The 14,194-nt window shown below is 51.1% G+C and overlaps 1 protein-coding gene across 1 annotated transcript in view; it reads right to left on the minus strand.

Annotated features, from left to right (window-relative positions):
• Positions 1 to 1,649: 1,649 nt before the first annotated feature.
• LOC144826987 (uncharacterized) overlaps positions 1,650 to 14,194 on the minus strand; it is a 105,819-nt gene continuing 93,274 nt past the window's right edge. The window contains exon 6 of the mRNA XM_078685488.1: positions 1,650 to 3,361. Coding sequence (XP_078541614.1) covers positions 2,103 to 3,361 — 1,259 coding nt within the window. The 3' untranslated portion in view covers positions 1,650 to 2,102. The remainder of the gene's footprint in view (positions 3,362 to 14,194) is intronic.

Raw genomic sequence — 14,194 nt, forward strand, 5'->3', positions numbered from 1 at the left:
TGCTTCTTTATGCTGCGGAAAATAAAGAAGATAAAAAGATTCCTCTCGAAAGAAGCAGCCACTTTGGTAGTCCAGGCACTAATTATTTCCAGACTGGATTATGCAAACTCTCTGTATGCCGGCATCCCAGCCTATCAAGTGCAACGCCTACAACTGATCCAGAACCATGCAGCCAGGCTTATCTTCCAACTTTCTTCTCGCCACCATGTCAAACCCCTGCTGCAACAACTGCATTGGCTCCCTGTGAGCCAACGTTGTGCATTTAAATTAGGCTGTATTGTCCACAAAGCTCTGACGTACACCGGCCCGGCATTCATATCCAGCAAGATCAAGAAACACAGTCCTTCCCGCACCCTTCGATCATCCTGCCACTGCCTCCTGAGCACCCCAAGATATAAAAGAAATAAACATGGCGGGCTGTGTTTCTCAACGCTGGCTCCCCAGCTCTGGAACTCTCTCCCTATTTCCCTACGTCTAACTGACAACCATCGTCAATTTAGGAAGCAGCTTAAAACCTGGCTATTTACGTCAGCTTATTCCATCTAATCCACTTTTGTGCAGCGCCCTGTTCCTAAGCGCCAAGAAACCTATCCGGTGTATGATGCGCTATAGAAATAATTTTTAACATAACATGTGGCATGCTTGGAATGCTGGGAGACTGCTTCAGACCCAAACAGCCGGATGCTGGGCACGGCTAACATTCTCCCTCTTTCCTATTGCACAAGGGTGGTGTCACTGCTTCTGTAAGCCCTAACCAGACACGCACTGTAATCCACCAGACGCTACCCAAAAATCCCAATCACATCACATTGCTCCTTTTCTAGAGCAGAAGGCACTTGAGGAAGGTGATGAAAGCAGCAGGGACTTCCTTTTGCATGTGAGGGAAGCTTCCTTTACAGGTCTTTGAGTTTGTGCATGGATTCCTCTTTGCAAGTTGATGAACCATGGTAATATTCTTTCACTACACAAAAGTCATTATTATAGTTATGTATAGGTTAACTAAAAGTTCCCACAAGAAGCAGGAGAGCACCAACCACAACTTCAAACAACCTGCAGGGCACACAGAACAGTCACTCACACTACACACTGAAGAAGCACAACAGGACACTCACAAATCCAGGAGAGGGCAGGAGACTTGACCGGGCATTCCAGGTGAGGGATTATGTAACAGCAGGGGAGGGATTCAATATATATATCGTTTCCTTTTACTTGGCAAGCAATGTTGCCTCTCTTTGGAAACACTTACCATAATAAGGACTCATGAGGGTATCACTTTAACTGCATTTAACTCTGGTCATTGAAACAAAACTGATGGATTGTGTGCAGAATCCTGTGTACCTTGTGAAATCACAGATCCATATCAGAGTAAAGTTCAGATGTAAACAAAAGAAGACAGGCCATACTAGCACACGTTCTTTGCAGCACAACATAACTGCAAAACAGTGGTACAAATGTAAAGTGGCAGACAAGTGTGTTTGCTGGCACAGCAGCTTCCGCCATTCCGTAGTGAGGCCCATGGGCTCAGCATGAAGCCCACTGTTAAGACTTCATTAGTTTGAGTATTAAAGAGGGGGCACCTTTGATGCATTGTAAGAAGCACAATATGGCGAATGTTACCTTCTTAGATTAATAATTTAACACAAGCAGCGTTCACCTTTCAAATGTTTTTTAATTAATTATGTGTTTGTGCTACTTATAATTACATTCACATCTATACAAGAATGATTCATTATTTAAGTACACAAGAGTTTCAAGAAATGTATACATCTTTAATACAGTAAACTTTATCAGAACCTGATTCAGAAAGTTCACAGTTCTAGAATATGTCTGTAAAACTAACATATCCTGCAGCATCTGGTATGAACCAAGACCAGTCTCTATTCAGTCTGGTCTTTGAAAATAATAAGAATGGAAACATTTTTAGGTGAAAATCCTCACCAGCAGGTTATGCAAAAAAAAAAAGAAAACATCTTTACAGTGAAAAAAACCCGTAACATGAAGGTGCACTGCTGGATGGGAGGAATGGTACAGTACTAGTGATTTTTCCTCAGTTTTCTTTATTGCCTTCGGTCTAGAGGTAAATGTAATAACATGATTCCTGTTCATGTGTGTATGCGTTGGTGCCTGATCACATAGTAGGGCTGTCGGAATCCCTTTCCGCAGTAAGCACATGTGTAAGGTTTTGCTTCGGTGTGTTTGACTGCCTGGTGCTTCACAAGGGCTGACTTATTCCTAAAACGCCTCCCACAGACAGCGCAGGTGTAAGGCCGCTCCCCAGTATGTGTTCTCTGATGTTTAACTAGAGAAGACTTATCCGTGAAACCCTTTCCACATTCACTGCAGACAAAAGGTTTCTCTCCAGTGTGGGTTCGCTCATGTTTGATCAAGGATGCCTTATGGGTGAAACAATCGCCACATGTGAGACACGCAAAGGGCTTCTCTCCAGTGTGTATCATCCGATGGGCTGTCAGCTGTGATGACTGGCGGAACCTCTTACCGCAGTCACTACATGTAAAGGGCTTCTCTCCAGTGTGTGTGCGGTGATGTCGGTCGAGGCATGATTTCTGTCTGAACCTTTTCCCACAAACACTGCATTTGTAGGGCTTCTCACCTGTGTGTGTTCGCCGGTGTGTACTAAGGGACGACGAGTCACCAAAACACTTTCCACAAAACAGACAACTGTAGGGCTTTTCTCCGGTGTGTTTCCTTTGATGAATAGTTAGAGTTGAGATATGGCTAAAGTTCTTGTTACATTCTTTGCAAGTGTACTGTTTCTGCTCAATATGTATTTGTTGGTGATTAATCAAGTGGGACGACTGGTTGAACCTCTTCCCGCATTCTTTACACTCATACTGTTTCTCTCCTGTGTGTATTAGCTGGTGACGTAGCATGTGAGATGAGGAGCCAAACCCCTTCCCACATTCGCTACATTTATATGGTTTCTCTCCTGTATGTATTTGCTGGTGTTTTATCCTTGTGGATAAATGAGTAAAACTCTTGCCACAGATGGGACACAAATATGGTTTCTCGCCTGTATGAGTCCTTCTGTGGCTGTGGAACGAAGAAAGGTACATATAGCTTTTTCCACATTCAGTGCATGTATAAATCCTCTGGTGGGTCTTTCTTCTCTCTGGTGTGCTACTATGAGTTGGTTGGCTTACATTTTCCTCAATTTTAATGGCCATTTTCTGCAATTCGTGATTTCTGTTTTTTGTCTTGTGGTGCTTTTCTCTAGCTTTTTTCAGTTCTGAATAATTCACGGCCATCTCTTTTCCTTTTCTTGATTTTACTAAACGAGACTTCAAAAAACTTGTAAACTCTTCTTGGTCCATTTTCTGAAATTTACTCTGGAACACACTGTCTGTTGGATTAAAAGAAAGTTCAGACATTATATCAAAAGCCATTGCAAACAGAGATTTGGTAAATCAGGTACGACCGGCAAAGTTCAAGTTAGAACAGTCTTGATAAATCTGGAGAATTTGCTAGGCCAGGACTTATTACCTACACACCGCGGTTCAGTGGTTTTTTTATCGACAAGTAACATACGTTTTAAAAAAATAAATAGATAGTTCGTACAACTCTTAAAGAGATGTAGAAAATTCGACTTAAGAAAATTCCCCCTTAATGCTCATACAACATGCTTTCAAGCAGTCATTTCTAAATGGATGAGTGGATTACAAAGACCACTAAATGCATCACAGTATTTAAGGAGCCAAACAGTATCACCTGCAACAAAAATGGAAGTATCTGTATCATGATCTAAGGTGGATGCCAGCCAGAATGTTTACGAATAGAAGTATTTAATGAATTACATTTTCTTTAAGTTTCTAAATGGAAATATTAGAGCATTGTTTTTATCCTTATTTGATCTGGAGAGGCACAGGCAGTCAGGAAAAAAACAAAACAAAATGTAATAAATCTAATTTCGCAAAAGGCACAATCCTTTTCTCATTTGCCAGAAGATTTGACCCAACCACAGCAGCTTGTGTGGGGTAAGGTTGATGCTTTTCATCAAAACCTAAGCAATTAATGGCGGGTGACACCCACGACATTGACTCCCCGCTGGCGTCCTTGCGAGTTGTGAGCTGGAATGTAAGGGGTATGCTTGACAAAATCAAGAGAGGTGCGGTATTGCGGCTGGGAAAGAGACAAAGGGCAGATGTGCTACTCCTGCAGGAGACACACCTCCTGGGGTCCAAGACTCTGAGCTTACAGCGCTATGGGTATCAGCAGGTATATCATGCTGGCTTTGAGCGAGGGTCGCGGGGGGTTGCGACCCTTGTCCATTGTAGATTGTCCTACTCTCATGAAGCACAATGGGTAGACAGCCATGGTAGATACGTATTCATTAAAGGAAAGGTGGGGAGAGAAACTATGGTATTTGGAAGTGTGTATGCCCCACCCCCACTGCAGGGAGCCCTTGTGGACAAACTGTTTGATGTGTGGGCTGAAATCCCGACCGTGTTGGCGATAGTAGGAGGTGACTGGAATGACGTGATGGATGGGAGTATGGATCACCATAGACCGGGAGGGGGTCGCCTAGCCGATACCCCAACTAGACTGAACGGCATGGTGCAGGGGCTGGGCTGGATTGATGCCTGGAGGTATCAACATGCGCATAGCCGTGAATACACCTATGTTTCTGCAGTCCATGGGTCGTTCTCAAGACTCAACTCCGTATTCGTCCCTCAGAGCTGGATTGGGCGGGTGGCCTCCACTTCCATTCTCCCCCGCGGTTTGTCCGATCACTCCCCGGTCCTGATGGACCTCCACCTAGACAGGAGACGACAGCCTTTCAGATGGCGTCTCTCCACCTGGCACTTGCAGCAAGTAGACTATCAGTCGCATATGAGGAACGCAATAGCCCATTATTGGGATGAAAATGACAAGCCCGAAACAGATGCGGTGACCCTTTGGGAAGCCTTGAAACCTGTGCTCCGGGGGGTGGACATTGCCTGGTGTGCCGCAGCCCGAGTAACCCGTAGGGAGGCGATCACTGACGCAGCAGATAGGGTCCGAGACCTGGAAGAGAGATGTAGGGTTGGGAATGATGCCGCTGCTGTGGGACAGCTGCTCCTGCAGCAACATTCATACACCTCCTTGTTGATGGACGAGGCTCGCCAACTCTGGTTAGCTACACAAAGTAGGATCTATCAGTGGAGGGACAAATCCAGCGCCATGCTCTATAGGCTCTGCCAGGCTACGTTTCGGGCGCACTCCCTACCAGGCCTCTGTGATGAGGCAGGTGAAGCGGTGACGGCCCCGTCTGCTATTGCGGCTAGTTTCGCGCGCTATTACGAGTCCCAATATACTCCTCGGGAATCTATCTCGGCGGAGGACGTAGACAAATTCCTAGCAGATCTCCCACCACGGGCGCTGTCGGATGAGGGGCAAGCCAAGCTCGACCTTCCCCTATCGGCCGAGGAACTGGGCACGGCGTTGGGAGAACTGAACGCCGGCAAGGCCCCCAGGCCCAATGGCTTTCCCTGCGAGTTCATGAAGACGTTTCATCTCCAACTGGGAACGTACTATAGGCGAGCGTTAGAAGCGGCCAAGGATAATGGTCGCCTTCCGGTAAATTGGCGACACGCCGAAATTGTGGTGTTCTGTAAACCTGGGAGGTCTCCTAAACAACATGAGTCTTATAGGCCGATCTCGCTCCTGAATGTGGAGGCGAAACTCCTGGCAAAGGCCTTGGCTAATCGTTTGCTCCCTTACATAGCAGACCTGGTTCACCCGGACCAGGCCGGATTCATGCCCGGTAGGGCGACACGCCACAATATCAGGCGTACCCAGGTGGTGGTGGAGGCGGCTCGAGCGGACGTGTTTCCGGCGGCGCTTCTACTAGCAGACATCGACAGGGCGTTTGACGCCCTGAGTTGGGTCTACCTACGTGCCCTCTTGTCTCGCCTGAAACTGGGGCCCCGGTTTCTTTCCGACGTGCAACTGCTGTATACGGACTTGACGGCGTCCATAAGAGTGGCGGGAGCGGTGTCCAGCCCGTTTCCTATAGGTCGGGGCACACGCCAGGGCTGCCCCCTCTCGCCCTACCTATTCGCCCTGGCGATGGAACCGCTGGCGGCCTGGGTGCGTGTAGACGCACAACTGAGAGGCGTGGAATGGGTGGCGGGACCGTCTGACAGAATAGCACTTTACGCCGATGACGTCCTGTTCTTTCTTACAGACTTAAATAGGTCCGGGCCGAGAGTCCTGGAAATCATGCGTGTCTTTGGTGAGGTGTCGGGCCTTTGCCTGAACCCGCGGAAGTCTACGCTGTGGACGCTGGGAGATTGCGTAAGCCTGGGGCCCTGGGCGGAGGGGTTGCAGAGGGCTGCTGGAGGAATTAAGTACCTGGGTATATTCCGGACGGACATCCCGGGGGTCTCATGGGCTCGTAATGTACTGCCTGTGTGGGATCGTGTACGTTCGGACATGTTGACGTGGTCCAGAATGCCCTTGAATATCTACGGCCGCTCAGCCATATTTAAGATGGTAGCTCTCCCGCGCCTACTGTACCAGTTACAGAATCATCCATACCCTATTCCACTGGTATGGTTTCGCCGAGTGAACTCGGCGCTAAGCCAGTTCCTTTGGGCGGGTGGGGTAGCGAGAGTGGCACTTCGCACCTGTTTTCTTTCCACTTACTGCGGGGGGCTGGCCACATCGGACATTCTGTCCTATTATCAGGCGTCCTGTTGGAAAGGGGAGTCTCTGGTTGGCGCAGTGCAGCACTGGCGACAAGCAGGGACCCTCTCTTCCACGTCAGGGCTAAGGGTTACCTTCAAGAACAACCTCTGCTTACCCTCTAGGTAGTGTGGCGCAAGCAGTCTAGGCTAATCTCTGGGGCACATAGGGTTAAACATTTGCAATATCATACCATCACAACCAACCCACCACACAATGACACCAAACTGTATTTGTAAAAAATATATTCTCTTTATATATTGTTTAGAAGCAGGCTTGTAAATACAGTCTTGATTACTTTAAAGTTGCGAGGTTCCAGTTACTCTTAATAAAAAGTCACAGTGTCTTAAAAGGCAATACTTTTGGGCCTTCTGCCCAGGAGTGGCAAGGTTCAGTGTTTTTCTAGCGCTTCAATGCGCTTTTCTCCGTCTCCGCTCACTTCCCGGGAGAAGTTCGGGCCCGGCCTGCCAAAGCTCACGCTTCCCGCGTGGGCACGAAAGGCACGGCCGGGTCTACTCTCGTAATGAGTCACCCTTCGGGGCTCGACTCGAGGGGAGGGGGCCGCGGGCCACCGGGAGCGTTAGGAGGGGCCTCGGGGGCCAGGAGCAGTGCGGGCCTCTGACTCAGGGGCGGCTCGCGCTGCACGGCAGATAGCAGCTGCGGGGCTCCCGGGGTGCCCAAGATCACACAGCGCGGTGCGAGCTCGGGTTGCAGGACGCTCGCACCGCGAGGGGGCAAAAACACAGTACCTTTTGGGATTCTTCGGGGATCTTTGAAATGGACGGCTGCAAGGGGAGCTGTCCCACGTCGCGTTGCTTCCTTGACGGGCGGTGCTCGATGGGGGTCACAGATCCCTTTCCTCAGCGTTCACTTCGGTCCTGATGGCGGCGGCTGAATGCGGCGCAGTGGCAGTACGGTCCCCAAGTGCGGGACGTACCCAGCCAAAGTGCCGGTCGCGGTGATGCCTGTTCAGTGGGGCAGGCAGGCAGGACGCTGATAGAGGGAGAGGACAAAGGGCGGCAGTCCGTCTTTGCGGGGGAATCTACGGCGCTTGAGCCCAGTAGACCTCGATGCTTGGACCGGACGGGTCCTCCGTTACTTTGTTCTCGTGGGGCAGAATGCAGACGCCGTCACGGTGCTCGGGCCAGCGGCGGCTGGGCCTCACATTGCTAGGGCGACTGGCTTAACCCACGGTCACGGTGTGCAGGGGGTGTAGATGCTCTCGTCCTCCTCAATCAGCGCTGCAGCGATAAGCAGCACACACAGCAGATGCCTTGGTCAGGGAGGGTAGCGCCCACTGTTCCTGGGGCGCTGGTCGGGGGGCAAGTTCCACAGCAAGCCCTTGGAGATCTTTTTAGAAGTTTGGCACAAAGTTCAAATAAAAGCAAAAGTCTCTTGTAGTCTCTTCTTTTCCTCTCCTTCTGCAGCAAGGCACCAGACACAGGCCAGAGGCAGCACTCCTCCTTGTAGTCCTTCCAGGTCCTTCTCTTCGGGCAGAGTTTCTTCTGTAGCGCAAACAGGATCTAATTTACAAGGAGCAGGGCTCCTACTTTTATATCCAGTTTCTTTTGTTCTTACAGGCCAGGGGGGCCTTTGCCTAACTGCTCTCAGCCTCTGAGCACTTGTGGTGGGTACTTCTGCTTCTGCATTCAGTGTGAGGGCAGGCACATCAGCCGCTCCCCAGGGGGGCGGAGCCAGCATTGTGAGGACAGGGGCAGCCTGAGCACTTTGTTGACAAGCTTCGGTCCTTCCTGGGCCAGGTGCAGGCTGAGTCATCAGTCGCTCCCCAGGAGGGCGGAGCCAGTATTGTGGAGGCAGAGCACACCCTGATGCATCATTCAGGGAAACTCCCACCCCCCACTAAGGTGTCATCCTGCTATTCACCACCTGTCAACTCCCAGCCCTGTCACTCACACAACTCAGACAGTCAGATACACACAAAAGCAGAGGTGGGCTGAAATGGTTAGACAAGCAAATGCTAGCTTTCTAAAAGTAGCATTTGCAAACACAGGATATTAAAATAAACTTTACTAAAAGAAGTATTTTATTATTCTGAGTTCAGGCATACTAAACATTAATTTCTACCATGTTCCCTGAGCCTGCTGGGATTATAGTGTAATAATTCCAGCAGCCCATCTGGCCTAAAGGGAACTGGTAGCCTTACAATAGTGAAAAACGAATTTGGCAGTAATTCACTATTAGAACATGCCACACAAATCAGGGCATGTCCTACCTTCGGGGCACCGCCAGCCGGAACCAAGTAGGTTTACCGTCTGATGATCAGAAGCTGCAAGAGACGGACTCTTGCCGTCTTGGAAGCGCTGGTGCCCATGAAGCGGCAACACCGCAAGGAAGCGTTTTTCTTTTAATAAAGAAAACGCACTATTTTTACACGAGTTCACAATTTGTGCACTCCAAATTGGACTAGGGCAGGACGCACCTTAGCGTGTGTGGACCACCCAGTTCAATATCACGGTCCTGACGAAAACCAATGAATAAATACAATGGTTGAAACATGTAGACCTTTTTAATCAATAGCATTTATCACACTTCACATAGCACACTTAGCTATTTTTATCAAACACTACTTTCAACACCAAAGTCTACCTAATTAGGCATAGGTGTTACACATTTTTTAACTAGGGTTCAAGCACTCAAGAATAAATACTTGCAGTGAGTAGTGTTGGCCCTTTTTAAATTCACTTGTTTGATCGCCTTGAACACATAAAAGAAAAATTAACCAGCTCCACTGTAGTCAGGTGTCGCAGCACACCCTATAGGCACTCGGCTTATGGGGTGGGACCCCGATGATGAAGCATGTCACCAACTAGGTTGGTGAGTGAGGGGTCTTCTACAAGGATATGCATTATCCTTAAACAGGTTGGGGCACATTGTGCTGAATTGAGCACATAAGCCCATGTCCAGAGAAACCTTTTTCTCTGTTTCTGAGTGGACACTCCTCCATTGTTTTTGTAACTAATTCCGGGGACCAGGAGTTCCCAACTCACATAGATAAGTGTAAATTTTCCCTCACTCTCTCTTTTGTTATTGAACATGTCCTACCTTACACTTACAATGCACCCTGCCCTCAGGCCTACCATAGGGGTGACTAATATGAAGTTAAGGGAAGGTTTAGGGGCTGGCAAGTGTGTACACTTGCCCAGCCAGCATGACAGTACCAGACTGCACGCAGGTTCTGCAATGGCAGACCCTAGACACATTTTAAGGCTGCTTCTGTGGGTGGCGCAACCAGCGCTGCAGGCCCACTAGCAGGGTTGGCATTCACAAGCCCTGGCACTCCTGGTGCACTTTACTGGGGACTGACAGTAAATCCAATGAACCAATCAGGTATATCAATCACATATACATTTTGCACAGGGAGAGCATATGCACTTTAGCACTGGTCAGCAGTGGTAAAGTGCCCAGAGTCATTAAACCAACAAAAACAGGTCAGAGAGAGTATTGGAGGAAGGCAAAAAGTTTAGGGATGACCCTGCCAAGAGGGCCAGGTCCAACACAACCCCCTTCCAGCCAAAACGCAGGGTAGACCAATCACCACTGTGATGGGCTTCCCTGCTTAGGGCGATAGAACATGGACCTGGCCCGCAACAGCAGGGGCACATTCCAGTTCTACGCCAATCTGAACCTATTTCAAATCCTCTGTCCATACTCTCAGGGTCCACCCAGCTAATCCATGGGGCACCCTTCTCTTCCTCTGTGGACACCACCTGTGCAGCCTCTAACCTTAATTCGCTCACAGGTGTGTCCCAACAGGCAGACAGAAAAATGTCACAGTGGCCACTGACAGTAGTCAGGAATGAGACCCAGGCCTTACGCCTCTCAGGGCTCTCAAACCTCTGTGGCCTCAGAGAGCGGGGGGCAGTAGCCCCAGGTGCTTGGCACCCTTGGTCCACTCTCCCTCCTGTCAGGTCAGGTATAACATCCTGGCACTGACCCACCAGTCCCAGGTCTGTACCTGGCGGCTGTACCAAAGACTGGGGTGGCCTCTCCCACACCTGGTCCTCCTCCTTAGGGCTCTGTACCCTCCCACCTGGAGTGGTACCCCCTTCCAGAATTGTCAGGGCACCTGGGGCAGGTGACCTGCCCAATTCGCCCACCAGTTCAGGGGTGCTATCCTGCAACTGGGGCACCAGGTCAGGGGGGACACCCTGCACCTGGCCCTTAAACCTAGGGTCGAAACCCTCAAACTGCACCGGGGTCAGAGGCAAGGACTCCCTCCTTCTGCACCCCCTTCCAGAGTACTGCCCACTCCCCACTGGAGTGGTACCCCTAGAAGTGACATGGGTCAGGACACTGATTACAGTGGTCCCACCCTCCAGGTCAGACAACACCTGAACCTGGCTCTCCAACTCAGGGACCCAACCCTGCAGTTGAACACTTGCCTGGCGCACCAGGACTTCCCGGGGAGCACGCCTGCCCCCCCTGAGGGTGGCACATAGCTCATGTGCTGTGCGACAGTCTGCCTGGCGCAGATCTCCCAAACCCTGTCCCTCTGACAGTGTGGGAAGATCCCCCAGGACAGAAGTGGTGTCCCCCTGGTCATTCATTGGGGACGCAGCCCTGCTGGCTGGCCCCTGACCCACTGGTTCTTCCACTGGGGACTCTTTCCCCCTCTCGCCCCTCCTTCTGGACTTCTGCACCCTCCCAACTGGAGCGGTACTGCCAGACACCAGAACTACTGGAGCTCTGCTTACAGAGCCTCCACGTTCTCTAGCCACTGGGGGATCCCCCTCAAAGGGTGACTCATCCGGACAGCCTAGGCTCCCCACCTGGTGTTCCCTTAAAGAACCATCCAGGCTCTGAGACTGAGGTTGGGCACTACCGGGACAAAACCCATTCTCACTCCTTCCCCTTAAGGACAGGACGTGAGACCCTACACCCCTCTCACTACTACAGGACCTAGCTGGGCTACTCTGCGCCACTTCCACGACTCTGGGCTGGAAGATACCTGAGCCACTCCCCACAGGATCACACCCCAATGCCTCCCCAGACCCTCGGGAATCCACCACAAGGTCTGTCTCCAATGTGAGCTCCCTGGGGTCAGAGAACTCACTCTCAAACAGGTGTTGGCATAGCTCTGGAAAACTGGGACGTAAAGTATGCTCTCCCACAATTGGATTACACAGCCCCCTAGCAGGGTTAACCAAATTATCCTTCACCTCACCATCCAGCGCCTCACACACATACTCCACACCATCCTTCTGAGACTGGCCAGACAGTAGCGTACTGACTCTGTCACACAACCCACACTCTTCTGGGCGGTCCTTACACTCACCCACCAGGACCTCAACCATGGGGGAATCCCTCCCACCACTAGGACCATGAACTCCTACGCCAGCTACCCTATTCCCTTCAGGGACGCTGCACACTACTGGAGCTACCTCATGCCCTTGAACCTCCTGGTGTAAGTTAACCCCCTCCAAGTCAGGTGCCATACCTCTAGGTGTGCGCGCTATGCTGTCAGCACAAGATACCTGAATGTTGCTGCCACCAGCTGAGCTGAACTCCACCTCCAACTCAGCAAAGCTCAATCTCTGAGCTACACACATTTCTTGTTGCTGGGCTGAAGCCCTCCTGGCCTCACACCCCTTGAGCTCCAAGTCAAGTTTCCTCATTCTTAAGTCATGCGCAAGCTCCATTTTCATTTCTTCCAGGGCTAACTTCCTAGATTCTAGCTCCAGTTGGCAATTCAATTTCAGCTCCGCCAACTTCATTTCATGTATTCTGGCCTCCTTCCTGTCCGTCAACTCCTCTGGCGACAGGGCTCTACCAAAATCCATGATGCTTCTTGCTGGTTCAATTTCCATTCTGACTGATCCAGGCATGACTTCACAACAAATGGGGATTCTCTCAGTAAAACATAAATAAAAAAGTCTGTGGCTTAGTTACTGGACTGTCATCACCGTGCAATGGTCAGTAGCTAAGGTAAAACACTGCAAATGTAAATTCGCGATCCTCACCGCTGCGTCCAATGTTGGAAAGGGGAGTCTCTGGTTGGCGCAGTGCAGCACTGGCGACAAGCAGGGACCCTCTCTTCCACGTCAGGGCTAAGGGTTACCTTCAAGAACAACCCCTGCTTACCCTCTAGATAGTGTGGCGCAAGCAGTCTAGGCTAATCTCTGGGGCCAGGAGCAGTGCGGGCCTCTGACTCAGGGGCGGCTCGCGCTGCACGGCAGATAGCAGCTGCGGGGCTCCCGGGGTGCCCAAGATCACACAGCGCGGTGCGAGCTCGGGTTGCAGGACGCTCGCACCGCGAGGGGGCAAAAACACAGTACCTTTTGGGATTCTTCGGGGATCTTTGAAATGGACGGCTGCAAGGGGAGCTGTCCCACGTCGCGTTGCTTCCTTGACGGGCGGTGCTCGATGGGGGTCACAGATCCCTTTCCTCAGCGTTCACTTCGGTCCTGACGGCGGCGGCTGAATGCGGCGCAGTGGCAGTACGGTCCCCAAGTGCGGGACGTACCCAGCCAAAGTGCCGGTCGCGGTGATGCCTGTTCAGTGAGGCAGGCAGGCAGGACGCTGATAGAGGGAGAGGACAAAGGGCGGCAGTCCGTCTTTGCGGGGGAATCTACGGCGCTTGAGCCCAGTAGACCTCGATGCTTGGACCGGACGGGTCCTCCGTTACTTTGTTCTCGTGGGGCAGAATGCAGACGCCGTCACGGTGCTCGGGCCAGCGGCGGCTGGGCCTCACATTGCTAGGGCGACTGGCTTAACCGACGGTCACGGTGTGCAGGGGGTGTAGATGCTCTCGTCCTCCTCAATCAGCGCTGCAGCGATAAGCAGCACACACAGCAGATGCCTTGGTCAGGGAGGGTAGCGCCCACTGTTCCTGGGGCGCTGGTCAGGGGGCAAATTCCACAGCAAGCCCTTGGAGATCTTTTTAGAAGTTTGGCACAAAGTTCAAATAAAAGCAAAAGTCTCTTGTAGTCTCTTCTTTTCCTCTCCTTCTGCAGCAAGGCACCAGACACAGGCCAGAGGCAGCACTCCTCCTTGTAGTCCTTCCAGGTCCTTCTCTTCGGGCAGAGTTTCTTCTGTAGCGCAAACAGGATCTAATTTACAAGGAGCAGGGCTCCTACTTTTATACCAAGTTTCTTTTGTTCTTACAGGCCAGGGGGGCCTTTGCCTAACTGCTCTCAGCCTCTGAGCACTTGTGGTGGGTACTTCTGCTTCTGCATTCAGTGTGAGGGCAGGCACATCAGCCGCTCCCCAGGGGGGCGGAGCCAGCATTGTGAGGACAGGGGCAGCCTGAGCACTTTGTTGACAAGCTTCGGTCCTTCCTGGGCCAGGTGCAGGCTGAGTCATCAGTCGCTCCCCAGGAGGGCGGAGCCAGTATTGTGGAGGCAGAGCACACCCTGATGCATCATTCAGGGAAACTCCCACCCCCCACTAAGGTGTCATCCTGCTATTCACCACCTGTCAACTCCCAGCCCTGTCACTCACACAACTCAGACAGTCAGATACACACAAAAGCAGAGGCGGGCTGAAATGG

The sequence above is a fragment of the Lissotriton helveticus genome, chromosome 1_1 (genome assembly GCF_964261635.1).
Source record: "Lissotriton helveticus chromosome 1_1, aLisHel1.1, whole genome shotgun sequence".
In the NCBI taxonomy this organism is placed as follows: domain Eukaryota; kingdom Metazoa; phylum Chordata; class Amphibia; order Caudata; family Salamandridae; genus Lissotriton; species Lissotriton helveticus.